At 37.4% G+C, this 25,870-nt stretch overlaps 2 protein-coding genes across 3 annotated transcripts in view; both read right to left on the bottom strand.

The window, feature by feature from the left end:
• Window positions 1-25,870, bottom strand: part of CLDN12 (claudin 12) — a 160,324-nt gene that overhangs the window by 63,039 nt on the left and 71,415 nt on the right. The gene's annotated exons all lie outside the window — the stretch shown is intronic.
• The window catches only part of PTTG1IP2 (PTTG1IP family member 2), a 43,449-nt gene that overhangs the window by 12,618 nt on the left and 4,961 nt on the right, over window positions 1-25,870 (bottom strand). The window contains exons 2-6 of one of the 2 annotated variants that reach the window (XM_063606299.1): window positions 21,205-21,251; window positions 13,060-13,153; window positions 11,509-11,602; window positions 8,153-8,223; window positions 6,031-6,094 (exon numbers count right to left, since the gene is read on the bottom strand). In XM_063606299.1, coding sequence (XP_063462369.1) covers window positions 6,081-6,094; window positions 8,153-8,223; window positions 11,509-11,602; window positions 13,060-13,153; window positions 21,205-21,251 — 320 coding nt within the window. In that variant the 3' untranslated portion in view covers window positions 6,031-6,080. Of the gene's footprint in view, window positions 1-6,030; window positions 6,095-6,363; window positions 8,224-11,508; window positions 11,603-13,059; window positions 13,154-21,204; window positions 21,252-25,870 lie in introns of those variants that run through there. The other variant, XM_034964415.3, reaches the window with a different exon arrangement.

The raw sequence follows: 25,870 nt of genomic DNA, 5'->3' as shown, positions 1-25,870 counted from the left end.
TCCCATTCTCCCCCAAACCCAGTCTTTCTAGCTCTTTATTCCTTCCTCCTCACTGTCTTGTTTCCTCACATTCCTGAATCAATTCCTTTTCTCACGATAGAGTTAACCATCTATTCTTTAAATTTATAATTTGTGTTAGTGTGTTTCAATGCCTTATTCTAACCTTTAAAATATTCCCTTATATAAGGTAGTTTTGGATTATCAGGATGAATTGTTTGCTTTGTTTGTTCGTTTCTGAGACAGAGTCTCCCTCTGTTGCCCAGGCTGGAGTGCAGTGGCACAATCTTAGCTCACCACAGCCTCGACCTCCCCAGGCTCAGGTGATCCTCCCATCTCAGCCTCCAAGTAGCTGGGACTACAGGTGCACACCACCAAGTCCGGCTAATTTTTTGACTTTTAATAGAGATGGGGTTTCACCATGTTGCCCAGGCTAGTCTTGAACTCCTGATCGGCAAGTGATCTGCCCCCCTTGGCCTTCCAAAGTGCTGAGATTATAGGCCTGAGCCACTGCACCCGGTGAGGACTAATTGTTTTTAATGTTTTACAGTTTTATTTTTAAAAGAACACTGGCCAGGTGCAGTGGCTCATGCCTGTAATCCCAGCATTTTGGGAGGCTGAGGCATGCGGATCACTTGAGGTGAGGAGTTCAAGACCAGCCTGGCCAACATGATGAAACCCGTTTCTACTAAAAACACAAAAATTAGCCAGGCATGCTTGCACGCGCCCGTAGTTCCAGCTACTCTGGAGCCTGAGGCAGGAGAATCACTTGAACCCGGGAGGCAGAAGTTGCAGTGAGCCAAGATCAGGCCATTGCACTCCAGCCTCGGCAACAGAGCAAGACTCTGTCTCAAAAAAATAAAAATAATAATAAAAAAATAAAGAACACTGATCAAAAAGCATTTAAAATTGTACCTTTTTACATTATGCATTTAAAAGTCTTTATATGATTATTATATGGCCAACTGTAGAGTGAATGCTGTTCTGCAGTTACACTGTCCCCCTACAATAGCATCTTGATTCAAAATGAAATGTTCTGGTACAAAAGTTGGAAAACAAGGACACATAGGAAGACAAAAAATTAAAAGAGAAAGAAAGAGGAGAAAGGAAACTAAGATGAAACAAATCAAACAAAACTATAATAGATTTGTGAATTTCCATTGCATGCAGTACCTCTGCAAACTCTAGACTCATTATCTTTTCCAGAGCCAAATATTTAATTTTGTGAAATTCCTAGCATTGGCACAAGTTAAAATAAATAACTCATCTTTATTCTGCTTAAACTTAAAAATTGTTAAAAAGGGCCATGTGCAGTGGCTCATGCCTGTAATTCCAGCACTTTGGGACGCTGAGGTGGGTGGATTGCTTGAGCCCAGGGGTTCGAGACCAGCCTGGGCAATATAGTGAAATCCCATCTCTACAAAAATCACAAAAGTTAGCCAGGCATGGTAGTGAGCATCTGTAGGCTTGGATACTTGAGAGGCTTAGGCCAGAGGATCAATTGAGCCCAGGCGGTGGAGGCTGCAGTGAGCCATGATCATGCCACTGCACCCCAGCCTGGCTGACAGAGCGAGACCCTGTCTCAAAGAAAAGAAAATTTTAAAAAAATTTTTAAAAGGAAACAGAAAGAGTAATAAGAGGTGGAGAGAAGTTAACTACCATTACCAGATATTAAAATAGCTTATATATCCTCCACAATTAAAACATTATGGTATTAGGAAACTATTATCCAGATAGATCAATAGCAGTGAACAGATGCACAAAAATATACTCAAATGTGAATGGAAATTTATGAAAAAAGTTTCATCTTATATCACTGGTGTAAAAAAGGCTTTCACAATAAATTGTGTTGGTGTAGTTTTCATTATATAATGACGTTCTTTGTCTCTTTTTATAGTTTTGGACTTAAAGTCTATTTTGTTTGATATAAGTATAGCTACCCCTGCTCTCTTTTGGTTTCAATTTGTGTTGAATATCTTCTTCCATCTCTTCACTCTCAGTTTATGTGTGTCCTTAAAGATGGTGAAGAGAGTCTCCTACAGGCAGCATATAGTTGGATCTTATTTTTTAATCCATTCAGCCCCTTTATTTCATTGGAGAATTTAACCTATTTACATTCAAGGTGATTATTGATAGGTAAGAACCTACTGCTACCATTTTATGGTTATGATATAGTAATAAAGGGATTCTCATGAGGTCAGGAGATCGAGACCATCCTGGCTAACACGGCGAAACCCCGTCTCTACTAAAAATACAAAAAATTAGCCAGGCGTGGTGGCGGGAGCCTGTAGTCCCAGCTACTCGGGAGGCTGAGGCAGGAGAATGGTGTGAGCCGGGGAGGCAAAGCTTGCAGTGAGCCGAGATCGTGCCACTGCCCTCTAGTCTGGGCAACAGAGCGAGACTCCATCTCAAAAAAAAAATCGGGGGTTCATTCATCAAGAGGATATAACAATTATAAATATACATGCACTCAACAAAATATATGAATATTAATAGATCTGAAGGAAGAGATAGGCAATAATGCAGTAATAGTAGGGGACTTCAATAACCCACTCTCAACAATGGACATAACATCCAGACAAAAAGATCAACAAGGAGACATAAGACTTGAACTACACTTTGGACAAATGGACATAACAGACATATCCACAGGGTTCTATCCAATGGCAGCAGAATACATATTCTTCGGCTGCTTCTTCTTCTTCTTTTTTTTTTTTTTTTTTTTTTTTTAACAGGGTCTTTCTCTGTCGCTCAGGCTAGAGTACAGTGGTATGATCACGGCCCACTGCAGCCTCAACCTCCTGGGCTCAAGGGCTCCTCCTGCCCCACCCTTCCTATTAGCCTGGCTAACTTTTTAACTTTCTTTTTTCTTTTCTTTTTTCTTTTTTTTTTTTTTTTTAGAGACGGAGTTTCGCTCTGTTGCCCAGGCTGGAGTGCAGTGGCGCGATCTCGGTTCACTGCAAGCTCCGCCTCCCGGGTTCACGCCATTCTCCCTCCTCAGCCTCCCGAGTAGCTGGGACTACGGGCGCCCGCCGCCACGCCCGGCTAATTTTTTGTACTTTTAGTAGAGACGGGGTTTCACCGTGTTAGCCAGGATGGTCTCGATCTCCTGACCTCGTGATCCGCCTGCCTCGGCCTCCCAAAGTGTTGGGATTACAGGTGTGAGCCACTGCGCCCGGCCTTAACTTTTCTTTTGTAGAGATGAGATCTGGCTCTGTTGACCAGGCTGGTTTCAAACTCCTGGCCTTAAGCAATCTTCCTGCCTTGACCTCCCAAAATGTTGGGATTACAGATGTGAGCCACTGCACCTGACTGACATTCTTCTTCAGCACACATGGAACACTAACATAGACCATATGTTAGGCCACAAAACAAGTTTTTACAAATGTAAGAAGATTTAAATCATATCAGGTATCTTTTCTGACCGTGATGGTATGAAACTAGAAATCAATAACAAGAAGAAATTTGGAAAATTCACCAAAACATGGAAATTAAACAACATTCGCTGAACAACCACGGGGTCAAAAAAGAAAACAAATGGAAAGCAAAAAGTATATTGAGACAAATGAAAATTAAAACACAATATACTAAAATTTATGGGATGCAGCAAAAGTAATTCTTAGAGGGAAGTTAATAACAATCATGCCTACATAAAAAAAGAAAGATCTCAAACTAATAACCTTATGTTACACATCAAAGGACTAGAAAAAGAACAAACTATGCCCAAAGGTAATAGAAGGAAGGAAATAATAAAGATCAGGGCAGAAATAAGATAGACACTAGAAAAACAATAGAAAGAATCAACAAAACTGAAAGTTATACTATTATAGTAAGAAGAGTTAAAAAATTAAAATTAAAATAAAAAATTAACAAAACTAATGGTTGGTGTTTTGAAAAGATAAACAAAATGGTCAGCCCTTTAGATAGACTACAAAAAAAGAGAGAGACTTAAATAAAATCAGAAATGAAAGAGAAGACATTACAACTGATACCACAGAAATATGAAAGATTACGAGATACTGTGAAGAATTATACACCAACAAATGGGATAGCCTAGAAGAAATGAATACATTCCTAGACAAATACAACACACCCAGATTGAATTCTTAAGAAATAGAAAATCTGAACAGACAAATAATGAGTAACAAGATTGAATCAGTAATAAATGGTCTCCCATAAAAGAAAACCCCAAAATCTCATGGCTTCACTGCTGAATTCTACCATTTAAATAATTAATACCAATCCTTCTCAACTCTTCTCAAAAATTGAAAAGGGAATCCTTCTCAATGCATTTAATGAGGCCAGTACTATCCTGAAACCCAAGCCAGACAAAGACACTATGAGAAAAGAAAATTGCGGGCTAATATCCCTGATGAATATAGGTGCAAAATTCTTCACAAAATACCAGTAAACTGAATTCAGCATCACATTAAGAGGATCATTTATGTCAGTGGGGAAAATCTCGAATAATGGAATTACCAGGTCAAAGAGTACTCCCCCCCAACCCCAAATTTTAATAGATACTGAGAGATTGCCTTCTAAAAAGTTTGTATAAATGCCCAATCCCAACAACAACAAATAAATGTGCACATTTCCCTTGCAACATTGGGTGTTAACCATCATTTCTTGCTGTTGTTTGCCTAGGGCAGCCTTGGTTTTCACCTGCTCTCCTAGCATAATTCTTAATAGTGGCCCTTTCACTCTTAAAATGGGCCCAGTTTGGAAGATACATGGTCACTCTACTAAACTTTAAAACTGATACATATTGTCTCTTCCCTAGAGATTCTCCAGGAGGCTCTGTAGGCTTCTGGAAGGACTTGCATTCTCCTCCCTCTCCCTCCTATTAACCTGCACTGACTCCTTCAGAAGCCATAGAATTATGGAATGTGCCTCTAGCTAGAGACCTCCTTTCTGTGCAGGTGGATGTAGGAGGTGGCAGTGAAAGTATGCCTGTATGTTTAACCTTGCTGAAAGGCAAATGTGCACACACACACATACACACACAAAGCCAAATTTGTAACTATGTTGTAATCCAAAGGATAGTCCCTAGCTGTCCATCATTTGACATGCCATAGATGTTGATAAGAGGATTCCAGCACTGGAAGAAGTGTTGGGTAGGATGAACTTTAAGTGCCTTCAGTGTTGAGATTCTGTGATTACAGTAGTAACAACTGACACTTATTAAGAACTTACTGAGTGTCAGGGTAGTTCTAGAAATTTTAGCTGTAAAATCTCATTTTGTCCTCAAAGTCACCAAAACAATAATTTAGTCACTGTTTTTAGGTAATATTAACAAATTAGGAACTAAGGCACAAACAGATTAAGTTAGTTGTCTAACGTGGCGTACTTAGTAAATGGATAGCCCAGATTTCAACAAAGGCAGCCTGAACTGTTATATCTCCACTTTCTGCTGCCTTCCCTTTTAATGGTAGGGGTTGGGCAGAGGGGAGGATTGATGGGGGTCTCTTTGTCGTCACCCAGGGTGAAATGCAGTAGCGCAATCATAACTCACTACAACCTCCAACTCTTGAGCTCAAGCAATCCTCCCACCTCAGCCTCCTGAGGAGCTGGGACTACAGGCACATGCAACCATGCCCAGCTAATTTTTTATTGTTTGTAGTGATGGGGTCTTGCTATGTTGCCCAGGCTGGTCTTGAACTGAGCTTAAGTGATCTCACCTTGGCCTACCAAGTTGTTAGGACTGCAGGTGTGAGGCACCACACTGGCTAATTTTTAAATTTTTTTGTAGACATGGAATCTCGCTGTATTGTCCGGGCTAGTCTCGAACTCCTGGCCTCAGGTGATCCTCCCTCTTCCGCCTTCCAGAGTGCTGGGATTACAGAGATCAGCTACTGTGCTTGGCCTTCTGCTGCCTTCTATTACATGTTTTGGGCATTGAAAATCTGCCTACATTTTACAGATTTGATTTCCATTTTCTTTCTTAATAATTCTAATTATATTCCTGAAAAGTGGCTTAATAGAACGGAGAAAATGGCCTGCAGAAAATTCACGCAATATAATTTGAAACCTTACCATTGAAGAAACTTCCTTCTGCTCTTTCGGGAAGATCTCTTTTCAATTATCTATTCATCATATACTATGAGAAGAGAAAATAAATTTATCTTTTCAAATTCTTTCTAGGAAAAGTCAATAAAAACTTACGTAATTTTTACAATGTTAAACATGAAACATTCATGAATAATAAAAAGATTTCTGAGATTTTAATACTGTTGCTATTTTAATATTTAGGGCTCAAGTGACTTAAGGTACTATCAACATGTAATTGACAAAAAGGAAAAGATCAGATATTTGATGGTGACCACAAGACTAGTTGTCTCCAGTGACAGAAAAGCTGTGGATGCTTAATGAATGCTTAATGAATCCCTAATCCCAGCAAACCATCTTCTGAATTCATTTTCTAGGAAAGAAGTGTGGACCAAGAAGGGCACTATTACCACCAATCCTGAAAAATAACTGTCTTCACAGGTGAGGAGTATCGCAGTGTACAGAACATTTTATAAGCTCCATATTTTCCTATTCCACAATCAGAAGCCTGTTTATTCTATGTCTTGCATAAATACTCTGAAAACTACCATATGCAAACATCTTACCAATCATCTCCCAATGTGTAAGTCCAGAGGACACTTATGAATCTCTCTCCCTCCATCTTCAGACCCCTTTCTCTTGATGTCTATGACACTGCAGTCTCCCACTTTTTCATCTTCTTCTCAATTTCTTTTGCAGAACCCTGTTTCACTTACTCAAGCCTTTAATGTAGGCATTCCCATTGGGCTCTCTCATGGGTGAAAAATCATCCTGCCTTGTGAATTTGACTACACTTTATTCCCTACAATGAATCTGACAATTCTCAATCTGTGTAAAGATAACCGTGTCTACCTAAACTAAATAAATACCTAACCTTGTGCTCTTTTCAGTGTTTTTCCTGGGTCAATGTGTTGTCGAATTTAAAATGGATGGGGAAAATTGAAATGCAGCATTATTCTCTGCAGCCCCCTGGTTTGATTTCAACCTTCGGAAGAAGCAGCATTTGTCCTACACTTTGGCTCCTGTCCTAAAATAGCTTTTTGAAACATTTCATGATCCAATTATCACCCAAACAATTTCTACATAACAAGGTCTAGGAGTTGACAAGAGAGTGTGTATGTGCTTACCATTTCATCCTTACCCTAAAAGGTTTACCCTGTTTCTCATCCAGATTTTGCAACCTCAAAGTATGGGTCCTAGGCTTTTCTACATTCCCTATCATTATGCCCCTGCAGCCCAAAGCACTAAAATAATCTGAAGCCCCCCCCAACCCTGCAAAGTTATTTATTAATAGTAATTATAAAGGACTATGCAGTACTCTTTCCTCAGTCATATTATTATGATGTAAAATTTTTTTGTGGTCCAATTAAGTGAACAGGGGGATCATGATTTTGACTCCAGTTGGGTTTTCAGGATCCAGACCTGGGTAGAGGATTGGGAGTGCCTGCCCAGGAACTGTGGGTGATCAGCCAAAGGAAGCCAAGATTTGAGTCCTGGATAAGGGAAAGCTTTGCAAGTAAGGGAAAGTTTAGAATTGAGTTGAGGAGAGCGGATAGGAGGTTAGCCAAGGAACTAGGTAGATGAAGTGAATTAATCTGGGAAAGCCTGCAAGAATTCCTGAAGACAACGGTTATCTTTTGTTGGGTTGCTTTTGTGGAGCGTGAGTTGGGGTAGCAGGGGAAGCTATGAATATCTCCAACTGGGTTGGAAAATTTTAGCCCATCTTTATCAATATTGTGATTTTACCAATCCTGGTATAGCTATTGAGGTTACCAAAATGTATCATGGAAATGGGAAAAATGAAATCTGTTGTTATGAGTCCTACCATACTTTGATTTTTGTTGTTGTTTTCAGAGACAGGGTCTTCCTCTGTGGCCCAGGCTGAAATGCAATGGCGCAATATGTATGCAATGCAATGTGTTCACCATAACCTCGAATTTCTAGCCTCAAGCAAATCCTCCCACCTTGGCCTTTCAAAACATTGAGATTACAGGTGTGAGTCACTGCACCTGGCCCCTACTCATGCTTTAATTTTTGATGTTTGGAACAAGGGAACAAGCTGTTACTGAAGGAGTCTGGGACATTCCATCAAATAAACGAAAACACTTGCCAGTAGCACTGCGGTCGTGAATAGGAACTGTTTCTCGTCTTCCATTAAAATAGACACGATTTCTGTTCAAACTGATGGTGAATTTAGAATTAGGCTTATTTTCAGAACAGTACAAGTTATAGTTGGAACTATTATTTTTTCATTAGATAGACTACTTTTTTTATTTTTTAATTATTTTTGAGACAGAGTCTTGCTCTGTCACCCACGTTGGAGTGCAGTGGCACGATCACAGCTCACTGCAACCTCCACCTCCTGGGTTCAAGCAATTCTTGTTCCTCAGCCACCTAAGTAGCTGGGATTACAGGCACTCGCCACCATACCCAGCTAATTTTTGTATTTTTAGTAGAGACAGTGTTTCACCATGTTGGCCAGGCTGGTCTTGAACTCCTGGCCTCAAGTGATCCACCCACTTCAGCCTCCCAAAATGTTAGGATTATAGGCGTGAGCCACTGCACCTGGTCTTATGCAATATTTTATCATTGCATTATCAAATTCTTCTTTTATCCCTCCACCGGGAGAATTAAAACATTTAATTAAGAAAAGCAATTAAAATAAATGGAATATAATTTAAAATATCAATAAGCTAGCAATAGAATTAACAATTGCTTGTTTACTGGTCTGTGTCCCCTTAGTAAGTTATAAGCTCCATGAAGGCAAGGGTTTGATATTTCTTTTTTGTTTTTCTTAGATGGAGTCTCGCTATGTCACCCAGGCTGGGGTGCAGTGGTGTGATCTCAGCTCACTGCAACTTCTGCCTCCCAAATTCAAGCGATTCTCCTGCCTTGGCCTCCTGAGTAGCTGGAACCATAGGTGCGTGCCACCACGCCCAGCTAAGTTTTGTATTTTTAGTAGAGATGGGGTTTCACCATGTTGGCCAGGCTGGTCTCAAACTCCTGACCTCAGGTGATCCACCCACCTCAGTCTCTCAAAGTGCTGGGATTACAGGCGTGAGCCAGCACACCCGGCCTGATCTTTCTTGCTTATTGTTATATCCCTATGACAATGACATCGCTTAGTGGATAATAAATACTCAATAAATATTTGCTAAAAGAATAGATGACAATCAAGGAGGCATTGAGTACATGGACAGTGAAACACTTGTTTTCTCTAACATTTGGAACTTTTTAAAGTGCTTTAATTTTTATAAGCATAACTACTGAATAATAATATTAGATCAAATGTACCAATAAGTATTTTGATATTTCATTGGTCATTCTAGGGTATTTTTTTAAAAGAAAAAGTCATGTTTCTAAAACCTCACCAGGATCTTCGGTTTACGAAGTGCAGTAAGTCCTTAAGAAGATAAATACCCCTACAGAATACAACACTCATTGAATTAACAAGGTCTAGAAGATCTCTTGAAGAAATTCAGAAAGAAGAGATGGTGGATATACAGCAGAGTTAAACCAGAACTGAGTACAGTTGTTGGATGATATTTTCAGAGAGGCTTCAGGGTTTTTCATTTAAAATGCGGATAAAAGAAGCTTCAGTGATGGATATTTGCTCAGGCCCCTACTCTTATGGGCAGAATTTGCCACTTTACTCATAAATACTATATAAAAAAGTGATGACACTTACAAGGAGCTCGGATCCTAAGAAGAAAATATATATTTAAAAAATTACAAAACAGCCCCTTGCCACATATGTAATGTGCCCTATTGGTTCTTCTTTCTGATTTGTATGTGTATATGTGTATGTTTGTTTCAGAGGGGAAAAATAAGGAATACCTTCCATCCTATCCTAACTTGTCTTTGTATGTTAATAAGGAAAAGACCATCTCTAAGCCAGAAAAATACAAAGTTCCTGACCAAGTTGAGGTCCTAAACAAGCAAATGGAACCTTGGCCAACCCTTATCTTTTTTTTTTTTTTTTTTTTTTCTGCAAGCACTATGGTGACTTACTTTATCTTTTTATAAGCACATTTTACTTACAGGTTGACCTATAAATGTGCATTTATCTTATTTTTGGGTCATGTCTATCTTATTTACAGTTCCTTCTTATAAAAAGTGTATAATCTGAAGAAAGAAAATAATATCATACTGGGATGAAGGAGAAAAAACTAATTTGTTGATATGTAATGGACTATGCCAATACTCTCCAAACCTTCTGTGAACTCCCTTTGAAAAATTTACTTGAGGAGGTACTCCACCAAAAGGAAAAAATCAACCCTAAAAAGAGGTATAGGAACCCCAAAATTCTCCTAATTCAGTAGAGCAGTAAAAAGAAACTAATTTTTGCATGTTAAAGCCGGAAGCCAGAAGACTTTAAGAAGAATATTTATAAGAAGAAAATGAATGTATTTTAGCAAATACAAAGATGAATGATCACAGTGATGAGAATAAAGATACATGTGTTTTTGTTAATGAGAAATAATTAAGATAATTTAAAACTCTAGAAAGTGCAAAAGCTGTATAGGAAAGTTACAATTAAGTAACATGAAGTAAGCTGAAATGTAGCATGATTTTGTGAAATAAAGAGTAAGAAAAGAGAATCTATTTGATCTTGGCACTTGATAATTCTTTTTCAAGCAATATAGATTAGTGGCATAGAATTATATTTCCTACTCCACTTTGGTTCTTTATTAAACAACATTTATACAATCATGTATAAATATGTTATTCTTTTTAGTAGTTAACAAATTTTAGAGTGAAATTATAGAATAAGCATTTCAAGATACAATTATGGCCACAGAACAGAATGTAAATATTACACATTTGACAAGGTCAAATTAATGAGAAAGCTTATAGAATTTAGGAGATAGAGGAAAGAGAGGATAAATGGAAGGAAGTATACGGATCCAAATTTTCTTATGTGTAACAGGAGAAGGATTGAGACATAGAAACAAGGAATTAAATTGATTACTCAAAGTCAACAGGAGAAATATTAGTAATCTTAAGATCTAATAACTAAAAATAATGAAAAAAATAGTAACAACCCAAAAATAACACAATGATAATACCCACTAATAGCAAAAAAAAATGTGTATAGTGCAAGATAAATTTTTCTGCTTTAATGATTGGGGGTCAATAGATAACATCTAAAATTAATCATGGAAAGAAAACATAACCATCAAAATCAAATATATGGAGGTAACTACAGAAGAACAACAAATAGAACCATACTAAAAGGATTACTTCTGGGAAGACAGTGTTAGAGGTGGGGTGGGGGATGAGAAAGTTAAACTTTTTTTTTTTCATTTTACAATTTCCGTACTTTTTGGACTTTTCTTCCTTACCATGTGGATATATTATTTTTATTACATAAAAAAGGCAAAACATTTCCTGATGACTAGCTTAGTATTCTCTTCAATGATATTAACCCAAAGTGCATTCTTAATAAGGATAAAATGAGCATACTCCTGCAGGTAAAAGTGATAGGCGCAGCAGTACCAAACGAATCCTGTAATTAATATTGCAATGAGTAGAAGCATCATGATTCCAAACATGTCAACTGAAATGTATAAAAAGAAATATATTTTAAGTTAACAGAACATCAGTAATTTCTGCTATTTGCATCTTTTCTAATATCATGCAATGTGATTCTTTAACAAATGATTATTGAAAGTAATGATACAATAACATACATGACATATTCCAATAAAACTACCATTAACACAACAATCACTAACATTTAAAAATAATCTGGGTTGCTAGAGGAGGTAACATTTGATTTACTTATTTTTAAATTGGTGAACTATTAGGCTACTGGCTTAATTTTTCTTTATTTTACCTCTAAACTCATTTCTGGTACTATCTTAATAGGTAAAACAACAAATCCCTCAGGCTGTTGTATCTCTAAAGATACATCTAGATAGCAGGAAATGATTTATTGTTTGAATTTCAGCAGTCCATTACCAAAGAGACAACCAATGCTTGCTGCAAAACCAGATTTCTACCCCTTGTAAACTTTTTTTTCTTATCTCAGTAAGCACAATGTAGTTTATTAGCTTGGTAAGTTGTAAAATGAAACTAGAAGGGCAAACATGAAATAGGAGACTAGAGTTTCTGTTCATACTAGTTACAAGAAGTGTAACTTCTTTATAAGGCAAAAACATGCATGATTTAAATATATCTGATAGTACCGGAAAGAAACAGAGATTTGAGGGCAAAATTTATATTTTTTACTTCAGTGAAGGAAAAAAGAAGACAACTGGTTATTCTAGATTGGGTTTTTTCACATAGCTAGGATTTACCTAGAAAGCATTTTGTTTCAATTCTTTAAGGAAACTTCTTAAATGGTACTGGTACGTTTTCCTGCCTTGGTAAGTATTGTAAAACGTACCAAAAGTCCAACATTTCAGTATAACTTAAAGATTCTTTGATGATTAATATTTGTTCAGTCCTAGTGAATCATTATTCTGAATAGCAATTCTCAGTGTAGAATACATTAGCTGAAAAAATATAAGTTATAGCAATGTTTCTAGATATAATATATCCTCAGACCAGGACTAGCTTATAAAAAAAATCCTGGAATTCCTAAAATGACATAAGAATACAAACATTCTTTAAGTGGGTTATGGATATCATACACTAGAGATTTTAGAAATGGAAATTTAAAGTATTTAGCTACTGGTATGCCAAAGCATCCACCAATCAAAATGAATGTTGACTTAATTTGAATGAATAATTGCTGCAAACAACCAATAAGCCTACATCAGGAGGAAAGACCAATGAACATCCCTGGACTTGCTATATTTTTATTTTTATTTTACTTAAAGTTCTGGGATACATATGCAGAACATGCAGGTTTGCTACATAGGTATACATGTGCCATGGTGGTTTGGACTTGCTATATTTTAATATGTAAGGCAAATGTAATAATTTATAATCCTTTAAATGTAGCAAATCACTAGCATTTGCAAGTCAATTGAAATAAAGAACATAAAAATCTAAATAAGGACAACTCACCTTTACAGTTTAACCAATATATAGAACTGAATCGACAACCGAAATAGGGAAAACAGTATTTTTTGCATGCTTTTTCTTCACTACACCAAACACACTATATTTGGAAAGAGAAAAATAAAAGTGGTGTCCAAGTATAATAACCATAATCCCAGGAAGTTTTTAGTACTAACTCAATAAGTATTCAATAAATAATAGCCATTATTATTATTATTTGTAATAGATGCCTTTGGTAACTTATTGAGATCTCCTTTGTCAGACCCATGCATCCAAACCTTAGCTGTAAAAAGTTTTGGCTCCCAGTGGCTCACAGCTTCCCCTCTTCTTGGACGACGATGGGGACCACCTAGCCCACAAGGTTACTATTTCTCCAGGCCAGTGACTGACTGACATGGGGTTCCAAACAGTGGGCATCCTTGCCTCAAGTGAGGAACAACTCTACCTTGTGACTTTTTTTGCCCAAGGGCTGCCCATGATTCAGGCCAAGAGTGAGCTTTAGCTAAGACCTCATCTTTTCTTGGCTCTTGCCGCTTATCTTCCCTGAGTCTCACTCCATAGGATTTTTGCTGAAGAGCAGTCACTCAAAAATCACATGCACCTGAACCCCTTTCTCAGACTCTACGTTTAGGAAACAAAACCAAAAATATTATTTCACAAAGTAGTAATAAGAACTGAGGTAAATGGTTTTTAAAATCTCTCTATCACTCTTTCCATTCCTCTTGCCTGCATCCCCGACTCTTTCCTTTGGGATTGCTCCTCTGTTACACATGGCCCTGGTGGTACTGTCAACAAGCCTTACCTCACCCCTCTCCCCACACTGCTCACTGGTTCTCAGATAATCATGCAGAAATAGGAAAATGGAATTCTAAGTCCCTTAAGCAAGGCATAAAGGTGAAAAACATTATGGGAGGTAAAACCAGAAGAACTTGGAAAAGCAAAAAAAAAAAAAAAAAGGAAGACAAAGCAGTAAAAATGGCTGTCACCTACATAGGGCCTACCATGTGACAGGTACTATATTCTAAGTCCTTTATATATATATCCACTCACTTCATACTCATGACAACCCGGTGATCTAGGTACTATTATGTCCACTTTATAGATGAGAACAAGAAGGTGCAGAGAAGTTAAATGACTTACATAAGATTGCATACCTAGTAAATAGGGGAGCCTGGGTTCTAACCTAAGTAGCATGGTTCTGTGCTGGTAACCAATCCTGTAAGATTGAACCCAGACCCCACCCAATCACTTCTTGCTGTACATCCTGGGACCAGCAGAGGTAATGATTCACTCCAATGTAAAGAACCACCCCTTAGACACTGCCTAAGTACCAAGGGTATATCACAGGCCAGCTTTTGTTTCACACTGGACAAGACTAAAGGTCAAATCAAGCCATTCAGTCAAATTTAAAATTGAAGCCACTTTCACTGAATGAGTCTTGTCCTCCTGGACGGTTGCCGAAAGACTGGAACTGCAAAGATAAAGTCTAGATTCAAAGATTACAGCCCACAGAGACTTCTGGCCTTGGTTATTAGTACTCAGAGTGTCTAGGAATCAAGTCCAAGATCTAGCAGGGTTTTAAGGGAAATGAATTGCCAGAAAAAAAACCTGAACCTGCAGCTAAGAGCTATGCGCACTTAAGTGCTAAGCTGATTCCCAGGCTCCAGTAACCAAGTCCACCACAGGCGAGCTCCTAAAGAAGTGCAGGCCCCAGAAGAGACAATCTCCCCTATGCCTCTCTCTGGTTGGGGCTCAGAGAATAATGGAAAAGAGACTCCTTCGGTAGCAGCTAGACTGGTGACCAACAACTCACTGCCCAGCCAGGGAAACTCAACAATGTATTACAGACTTGGAATATATTATAGGACTATTGGCCACTATCCTCCTTCTAAATAGGAGCGTTTACTGTTGTTATCCTGCTTTCTCTCTTCTATTGAATAGTGGGTCTTTGAGAGTTAGTTTAACTGATTATATAGCTAACTTGAAGGAGTGTGTGGAGCTGTATTCAAACACCATCAAGAGTAATGCACATCTCTCAGAGATTTCAGACTTAGAGCTGGGGGCAGTAGCTGATAGTGACCTTGGGTAAGTCCAATTGCAGTTGAGATTTAGTTGCATTATTTTGCCAGGAGCATTTTTAGGAAAATATGGGGATGGATGGAGAAAATGGAATATGCCTGTCCTGAAAGGTCAAGGGGGAAAAATAGTAGACTGAGGTCATTTATTTTTAAAATCTGTCTGCTACTTTGTGTCCCCATTCTTCTTTTTCTGGTAATCACACCCTCTTCTACTGAGGACCTCTTCCCCAAGCCCTGTGTGGTCCTGTGGCTGCCAATCAGTTTTCCCTCACCCTATTCCTACTACTGGAGTGGTCTTTTGACCCAGGCAGTAGCCTAGTAACAAATGCTGGACCAGACATAAAACCCCAATAGGGCCAATCAGAATCTTCTTTGAGTTACAACTATTTAAGTTACAGACATTGGGTTAGATCTGCTGGCAGTCAGCCCCTTGCCCAGCTGTATGCAGAATGTCCATTTACCACAAGAGAAAAACAAAGTCAATTCCCAGAGGGAGGCAGAGCTGAGAGATGAAAGAAAAGAGGAAAATGAGAAAGACATCCTTTGGTTCAGTTGTGCAAGAGGGCAAGGCCACACCTGGTCTTCCCAATATTGTAAGCCAACGAATTCCCCTTTTTATTAAATTAGTTTGAGTTTGGTTTCTGTCCCTTGCCACAAAAATATGTGACTAATACCTTAACTACATCTAAAAAGTTATCAAAGACCAGAACTTCACATTGCCCCCAAGAACAGTATAATATATTCAACATTCCTAAATTGGTAATGTATAATTTAAGGTAAATTACATGATTTTTTTCTTGTAACTAAGGAAAATAACCCATGTAAATATGAAGCCATCAGCCTTTTTAGAGTGTGACAACTGAGAAGCCAGCTAAAAGGCTTTAGAGTGATGGCTATTATGTTTTCATGGGAAAATTATAGTACTCATTTTAGGGTAGAGCTGTTTTATTAAGCTTATATGGACATCACAATTGCTATTTTAATAAAAATATCATTAAAATCAAAACATGCAGAAAGTGGGAAGGTACATAATAATTTTTAGTGGTTTAAGATTGTGTAAAGCAAATGGCTTAATATTATGCCAGTGGTTGGGGGATGGGATGTGCAGAAAATCCAGGATTTTTCCAGGTGAAAGAAAAGAATGGAGAGCAGATTCGGGGAAAAAAGAAAAAAAAAAGCCAATGATTTCTAAAATTATGGGACATTGGTACCAGAAATAAACAAGTAAAGAACATGAGCTTCTTTGGGGAAGGCAAAATTATAAACTTAGTTAAAGAAATTTTGAGCATGATGTGATTTAAAAAAAAAAAAAAACTATCCAGAAAGAAATGCCAGTCAAGCAGCTGTGAGCATCACCACTGGGTGTCACTAGATTTAAGGATGTGAATTTGGGATTTCTTTATATGCAGGTTGTGGTAGAGACCAGGACTGTGAAAGATGTGGCACAAGAGTGAGGACACAGTGTGAAGAAATGTGCTCATTTAGGAAATGAAGGAATGCGCTCCTTAGGAATCAGGAATGTGCTCATTCAGGAAAATGAAGAAGAGGAATTGGTAAAGGAAACAAAATGGTGAGGGAAGAGATAGGGCCTGTATAAAGCCAAGATTGCCAAGGAAGGAGCAAGTTTCCAAAAGGAATGAGTGATTAATTTGAAAGGTTGTTGCATTTGGTTATTGAGTCTTTTGTAACCTCTAAATCAGGTTGCTAAGGATTAAATCACACTGTGTGATACGGAAGCAATGGTAGAATAAGCACAGAATAAGTACTTCAGCTTCTAGAAAGAAACAAAGAGAAGATTTGGTTTTGTTTGTGTTTTCCATTTTGTCTGAACTCAGAAGGAAGCCAATGCACAGAAATAGGCTGGATTTGTCACAGAGGGAACAAGGAAATGAGAAAGGCTTTGAGTTTGTGAATGTGCATGTGTTTCCAAGTATGACACATAGGTAGAGGCAAGGACTAAGGGATTCACCTCAGAAATGAGAACAGACTTCTCAAAGGGAAAGTCAATGAAAGAGAAAAGATATTGAATTGGTTCAGGTGAAAAATGAGGAAACTTGAACCTGTCAGATGGTCTTAAAATTCTCAAGGAAAGTCAAACCCTGAAAGGAGGATCATGCCAACAGTGGTAAAGTGCTGGGAATAGTTGCCATGGGAAATAATCCACGATACTGGTTGTCCATATATTTTTTCCAGCTGAAGGACTCCCAACAGGTGATATCCACATGTTGACTGCCATATCCAGATTCGGATCCATCACCTTGTCCACTCTCCCAGACTCCATGCCCTACCACACACACACACACAATTTTTCAGAAAAATAAATATCAAAGTGAGCATCTCTTTGTGGGTTGTAAGGTATGACATTTATAAATGCATTTTACAAGCATCTGAGTAATGGTCATTTCCTATGAACTGTGCAATAGATAAAGTAGGCTGCAGGAGATTCAAAAATCCCACTGGGCTTGCTGTAACTTGACGCCTTTTTGTCTCAACCAACCATCCATATTAGGTCACAGTTAGTGAGAAAGATGTGATTATGGAGAAAACCTAGTATCTACTCTGATTTTAAGTCAGTTGCAACAGTCTTATGATGCTCATTAGCAAAAAGCAAAAAAATGTACTTATGACAAGCCTTACCATTGTGACACCATGATTGAGAACTTTCGTTCCAAGGATTCAACAGGGATGCATAACGACTGAATAGCAATAAAAGCACAGATTACAAGATGCTTCTCCTTTTTTAGTTAGCCTGATTTTTGAAATTTTATTTCTAATATAAAATATCAAGAAAATATAATATGTTTTTCATATGCTATGTTTATGAGTTGTGTGTGGAGGGGGGTTGTAAATGTAATTTTTATGAATGAGCTTTTGGTAAGAATGTTTTCTAACTCTAGGAAGGCTAGTCCTACACTATGAAATCACAAGGAAATGTTTCAGATAGAATCTAAGGAAGATTCCCTTACAGTTAAGAAGAATATCATTTATCATACAAATTGGAATATTCTGGGAAATGAAAAGGAGTCGGTATATATATTCTCTCCAAGTCCACGGAGAAGTGGACATAAAGTAGCACAATATACCAAGACATCTGTTTATCCTCCTTTTAGTCCAAAAAGAGCTCAAATATTCTTGGTTGCTTCATGAGTTGCCATCTTATAAACTCTGGCACTTTCTCTGGGAGTATGGGAGGTGGCAGAAACTACCACTGAAAGCTTTGCATCCTTCCAACTTCTGGGAGGGCAGGGGATCTTTCTCCAAAGGATAATACCCTAATTCTATGTTGACCATGTGGAATTATCTTTTAGTTCATTTCTATGAGGTACTGGAAATATTTTAAAAATTACACTCAAATACACATATTCCCAGTATTTCCATTATAAATGATATTTAGAAAATTTTTAAAAAGTATCTATCATGTTACATTATAGAGTATACTGAATTAATTTACCCTTCTTTGAATGGCTCAAGAGTTAATGCAATAGTTATTGAATGCTTTCCATGTGTGGGAAATGTGTGAGGTGTTAGAGATACAAAGATGAATAAAAAAACATGGACTCTGTCCTTAAGGAGCTGAGAACAAGGGGAAGGTGAACATAAAAACAATTTAAATGATACGAGTTACAATTCAAAAATGTACATGTTCAAGTCCAAAAGAGAAATATAGGGGAAGTGCAGGGGGTATTCTTCCTCTAAAAGGAGGGATAAGAATAGGTAATGATGGGTAAAAATGACAGCAATGTTATCAGTTGGGGAATGAAGTTTATACCTAAGGCCTCAATTTTTTCCATAAAATTGGAGATGAATACATCTGTTGATATTGATGGGATGGGGGAATTGCTGCTGTGGGAAATTTTAGGCAATATTGCTAACCAAAAGCAAGTGATAGGTAGTATTTGGGCTCAGGTGAGACCAGAAATTGTGACTTTGTAGCTGTATTCATGCAGATGTTGATGAAATATGCTCAAGCAGCAATCAGCTAGTAATGCACAGCAAACGAAAATATAAACCAAAGGACCAATCAGAGTTGCGGAATGTGGGTCCAGTGCCGTTAAAAATAAGAGGGTGTATGCATTGCATGCCTGTATCAAAACATCTCATGTTCCCCATAAATATGTACACCTACTATGTACCCACAAAAAATAAAATTTCAAATTTAAAAAAAGAGATCAAAGCCATTAAAGTAGTGGTTTTTACAACTCCCAGGGAAACAATAGATCTAGGCAAGGATCATTGCTAATATCATCAAATGCTAGACAAAAAATCTTATCTACCTCCTGATGAAGGGCCTCTCAGCATGAAGCATTCCTACCAAAAAATTAAACAGAATCTGATAAAGCCTTCATATCTAATTATCAGTTTATAAGAACAAAAGAACAGGGAAAAGAGGAACATGATAAAAGTCCAAAATTAATCCAAATCCTTTTGGGATTAAGTCTAAAATTAATCCAAATCCTTTTAGGATGTGACCAGCAAAATCCAGACTATGAGAAACCAAATAGGACAATCTAGTTTCTCCAACAAGTAAGTTGCAAAAAACAAAATAAAAAGGGAGAAGGGACATATAGATTAAAAGATACTTAAGGCACATATCAGCCAATTGCAATGTATGAATGTGATTCAAACAAACAAACAAAAATGACTCAACAAGACAAATTTATTATTTTCTGGGTGCCTGATGAGATTAAGATGATATTGTTAACTTTTAGGTATGATCATGGATGAACTTGTAATATTTAAAGTAAAATATCAATTAGAAATATATGCTTAAATATTTTTAAATAAAATGATATGGTATCCATATCATCATTTGCTTCAAAATAATACATTTAGAGGGGAAGAGCATACATTAAAAAAATTGACCAAGATGGCTCTTCGGGGTATAAAGTTTTATTATATTGCTTTCTTTATTGGTGTATTTGAAAATTTCCTTTATAAAACACTTAACGACAACAAAAACTGGAAGAATATTGTATTCAGGTGAACAACCATGAGAATTCATAGAAGAGAAGGAAGTCTATGGAAGAGGGCCAATAAACTGAAGGGAAAAGAAGAGTGTTAAAGGACTGGAGGATGTTCTTGTCTTGTTGAGGCTAAAGAGTAGGTACAGTATAAGGGAGTGAGAATGTAAAAGCCAATGTAGATTGTGCAGGGTTCAGAGATGCCACAGAAGTGATGTCTTACTACACAGGGTTGAGGAAGGCAGGGTTGAGGAAGGCAGGTCACGTATCTAGACCCCCACCAGTACTGTATAAAGAGTATGTCTGGGTCATCACTGGCTGTGGAAAGCATGTAAGGCAATGGTAGTATGAACTGGCTGGAGAATGCCATGAGCCAGAAGCCCAGGTCCTCATTAAAGTAGACGAGTGATAGACATTTGTCTTTTTAGAGGAAGATAAGACAGGGCAGAGGGTGTATATCTAGATCACTATGAGAGACACCAACTACCAGAGTGTGCCCTTTTCTAAGTAGTGACTTCAAGCTTCTGTTTTTAGTATCGTCTGTTATCCAATACCAGTTAGACTACAGTGGTTTTTATGCGGCTTGCTGCAAACCTGTCTGTGACACAAAGTGGCCATTTCCCTCATAACTTATAGCATTTCTGCTTTCTTCCAAATCTGAACTGAAGAGCAATGATTTCAGACATTTAATCATCAAAGAAGAGGACTCCATCTACACTGTGGTTAAGGAATGGTATGTCATTCTTTCTAGTCTTTAGGAAATAGAAGTGGGAAGGAAATTGTCACCACATCCCAAAAGATATATCTTTTCCTTTACTTACAAAAATTATTCCAAAATTTCAGTACAATTTTTTTCAAGCAAATAATTCTTTTCTTTTTGAAGCATAATTTTCCAGAGGAAGTACATGTTTGTACTTAATTATCTCCATTGTTTATTTCTAGATCCTCAAAGAATGGTTTGAAATGCATAAATAGATCTTAATAACTGTTATGAGTCATTCTTGTTATAAAAAATGTGTAAAACAAAGTTTAGCATATCTTTTAAATGACAACTGTAAATTGTGACTTTATAACATTCCCAGAACAATTTCCTCATAAGAAAGTTAACTTACTTTCTTATCTTCTGTGCACAATTGACAACTCTTCTTTACAGAACATTCTACAATAAAAAAAATTAAGTCCAAAATTAATCCAAATCCTTTTTATTGCTCAATTTTACATAAAAGTGCATTTCATTTAGTAATTCCTGTTTTAAGCCATAGTCATCCATACCCCAGCATTTTACTTCATTATTTTCATGTATCTAGATCCCTACCAGTACTGTATAAATCCTCTTAGTTTTAAGTCTTTTCTCCTATTTCTTGGAAAAGCATGAAATGGCATCATCCAACTTTGATGAGCCAAGTTCTAAAAAACAACCCCAAAAACATAGTAAGGAAAAACAAATTGGCAACTCCATTGTATTTTAAAATATCATGTGCTGTTATTCAGGATGGTATTGCCAAGATATTCTTACTTAACTAATTAACCCTTTAAATAGTAAAAAAAAAAAAAAAAAAAAAAAAATCAATTCCCTATCTTTTTTTGCCACAAAGCTTTAAAAACTTTTCCCAAATGAGGATTTTCATTCCTCTAGTTTTATGGGAAAACAAACAGTATGATTTATATTTGAAAGTTCTAGAATAAAAACTATGAATTTGGAAAAAAGCATTTCAATGCCTCATTTTATTACTGCAACATCTCCTTAAAGAAAGGGTCTGGAATTAATGTCTTAGTTGTTTTGTGATACAGCAACAATAAAGTTGCTCTCTCTATTATTTTGGGGACAGAGTTCACAGGCTCTGTGGGAAAGGTCAGATCTTTCTATTTAATTTCAAATTGTTTGATTGGATGCAGATCTGATGTGGCTGGGGAAAAAATTTTACAGTTCAGTTTTCAAATTAAGTCCTATTGAATGTTACTTCCTCCTAGCCGAAAGTGTCCTTGAAATACCCATGGGAAAGTTGAGTGAAAGAAAAGGCAAGGTGAATGGTAAAGATTCTGCTGCCTCAGCTATGTGAAGGACAGCTGGCCTCAGGCTCCTTTCGGAAGGCAGAAGCAGGGAAACAGAGGACACACGACTTGGCCACTGTTCTCAGAGCTCTACATGCTTCCCACAGCTTTTTTGTAAACTAAAGTTTTTATTTTTGTATAATTTCAGATTTACAGAAAAATTGTGAAGATTCTACAGGGAGTTCCTGTATACCCCCTCACCCAGTTTTCCAATTTTTTCTTTTCTTTTTTTTTCTTTTTTTTTTTTGAGACGGAGTCTCACTCTGTCACCCAGGCTGGAATGCAGTGGCACGATCTCGGCTCACTGCAACGTCCGCCTCCCAGGTTCACGCCATTCTCCTGCCTCAGCCTCCCGAGTAGCTGGGACTACAGGCACCTGCCACCACGCCCGGCTAATTTTTTGTATTTTTAGGAGAGATGGGGTTTCACCGTGTTAGCCAGGATGGTCTCGATCTCCTGACCTCGTGATCCGCCCGCCTCAGCCTCCCAAAGTGCTGGGATTACAGGTGTGAGCCACTGCACTGGCCCTCCTATTGTTAATACCTTACACTACCATGGTACATTAATCGAAACCAAGAAACTAACACTGGCACGTGACTTTTAACTAAACTCCAGATTTTATCAGGATTTCACCAGTCTTTACACTAACGTCCTTCTCCTTTCCAAGATCCCATCCATACCACATTGCCTTTAGTCATCATGTCTCCTCTGGTCTGCGACAATGTCTTACTCTTGCCTTGCTTTCATGACCTTGACAGTTTTGAGGACTACTATCCTCAGTACTTTCAGATATTTTGCAGAATGCCCCTCAACTAGGATTTGTCTGATGCTTTTCTCCTGATTAGATGGAAAAAGAGTTTTGGCTAAGAGTGAAGAGAGGAAGTTCCCTCCTCAACACATTATGTCAGTAAATAGCCTGCTCTGGTTCCATGGTTGAGGTTTAGATTGAGCATTTGCATAACTAACAAGCCATCTCTTTAATACTCATTTTTGCCCTTATTGGAAAACTAATGAGGGTACAGCTGACCTATGTGTTACATGTATCAGTAGGTTCTTTCTTCTCTTCTATTCCTAAAGAACGAGGTTCTAGCTATTTCCATGGTATTACCAGGTACCAGATTCTTTCACCCTAAAGGCCTGATGTTTGCATATATGTTTTCTATCTGGTTACTTCTTTGCTCTTGATTACATTTTTCATGACTTCTGTATCATTTCTCCTAGCTCTCTTAGAACATCGCTGGTCTTTCTTTTTCAGTTTCTTCAACTGGTTCCACTCCTACCAATGTCTGAAATGTTGTTATTCCATAAAGTTCCATCCGTGATCCTCTTCTCCCATGAAGAATCACAATTTCAAATGCCTAGACATTCCTGGCATAAAATATATTATGCAAAATATCAAAACAAAATGTTTTTATTGGCATTGCAATAAATTAATAATATAAAAATATAGTTTATCCGCAAGGGAAAATTTTTCAAGAACAGCTAAGAGAAAAAAACAATGGGGAGTATATGTAAAATAACAAGATTTTATATATTAAAATTCTTCTTATATTTTATTTACCTGTTACATCTATTTTAAAACTATGCTGTTAGGTAAATAAAGGTTTGTCATATGTCATCTTGGTGTACTGTACTACATGTCAATATGGAATATCACTTTTTCTTTGACTTAATGATTTCTTTTACTTGAATTCTGTTTTATATAATATTGCTACACTTGCTTTCTTTTTCAGTAGCATTTGTAAGGTATATCCTATTCCATCAATTTATTCTTTATTCCTTTATTTCCTCTAGTGACCTCAAAATACACATTCTATTTCTATTCTTGAGCTGTTATTTTAAAAATTTGGGGAGATATTTTGTATGCATCTTTCTATCATCATTTAATCAGGATCTACATTCTCAACCTAGACAAAGATCCTAATATGTTTTTACTCTTCTCTTTCTCCCCATGCCACTTCCCAGTTAAATAATTTTAACTTTAACTATTTAATAGCAGTTAAACTTCCATATGATTTCTGTATCATATGGATTTCAGAAATCAGATGGAATTTTAATTACTATTAAAGTTATTAATGATTATTAGACATTTAAATTGCTGTTGAATTATAATAAATTATTTAGAATTAACTCTTCATTTTACTAGTTTCTTTGCTTACTACTCTTTCTTGAATCCCACATTTTCCCCTTGGATTCATTTTTCATTTTGCTGGATTATATTCTTGAGTATTTTTTTCAGATGTCTGTGAATGATAAACTCTTTGACTCTTCAAGTGTCCAAATGTTTTTATTTTGTATACCTTCTAGAGCACAGCTGGCTTAGTCTGTTAATATGTTCTAGTTTCGACACCATTTTCTTTTCTTCAAAACTTTAAAGATATTTTTCTTTTTTCTTTCTTTTTTTTTTTTTTGAGACAGAGTCTCATTCTGTCACCAGGTTGGAGTGCAGTGGCGCGATCTCAGCTCACTGCAAACTCCACTCTCCTGCCTCAGCCTCCCAAGTAGCTGGGACTACAGGTGTGCACCACCACGCCCGGCTAATTTTTATATTTTTAGTAGAGATGGGATTTTGTCATGTTGGCCAGGATGGTCTCTATCTCCTGACCTCATGATCCACCCACATTGGCCTCCCAAAGTGCTGGGATTACAGGCGTGAGCCACCACGCCTGGCCCAAAGATATTTTTCTGTGTATTTTTCTTTAATTAGTTCCTCTCTTCCATTTCTCTCCTCCTGAAACTCCTATTACATTAATGTTGGCATGAACTCTTGTCTCTTTTTTCTACAGGCTATCTCTTGTTCTGTTGTACTGCATTCTGTAAGAATTCCATGGCTCAATTATTGAGTTTGCTAATTCACTCTTTAGCTATGTTTGTGTTGATTATATTTTTAATTTCCAAGATTCATCATCTTTTCCAGAATAGTCTGTCCTTGTTTCATGGGTATCTCCATGAGAATACTAATTATAGTGTTGAGAGAGACATACATCCTAGACCCTGAGCATCTCTGGATTTCCTTGCTGAATGTGCCAAACTTCTTGGCCTAATTATCCTCTGACCCTGCACTTATTCTGTATCTGGTAACATAGTCAATTAAATAGGTCAAGGCAACCACAGTGTGACTATAGTCACAATTACTCCCCAGGGACTAGATTTTTTACTGCTTGCCATAAAAGTTCATAAGCTCTTAGTCCTGGGTTCCTTAGCTCCAGTTCAACTGGCTGCATTCATAAGCACAATCTGGATACATTGCATTGCTCCATGGGACTTGGGGGCAGGAGATTTGGTGCTGCCATACTGACGTTCCTGCTGTTGGCTGTGCTATGAGTAATAAACCGTCTGGCACTGATCCATTGAGTCTCACTGTCTACTTTTAGCACCTTTGGAGTTGTGGCAAGCCAATCTACTTGCCAGCTTAGTCATTTCCTTTGGAATCTTATTAGTCCTTGCCATTTTCTATAAGAGAAATTTCTAATTTTGAGGTGTTTTTCCCCTCTCTTAAATGTGTTTTAATAAATTGGTTCTTTTCTTTATTGGATTTCATGATTCTTGATTGTGTTAGCACAATCAAGTTAAGATTTAGGTGTATGTATATAGGCTATTTCCACCTCTGTGGTGTGGGTGAGGACTGGGACATGCTGCCAGATTCAGTGTGTTGGTAGTATATCTTTTCCTGACCTTCCAGGCCAATAATTCACACTCACTGTTAACCTGGGGCAGTTGCCTCTG

This window comes from Pan paniscus, chromosome 6 (assembly GCF_029289425.2).
Source record: "Pan paniscus chromosome 6, NHGRI_mPanPan1-v2.0_pri, whole genome shotgun sequence".
NCBI lineage: Eukaryota > Metazoa > Chordata > Mammalia > Primates > Hominidae > Pan > Pan paniscus.
This window is presented reverse-complemented; position numbering and strand designations above follow the sequence as displayed.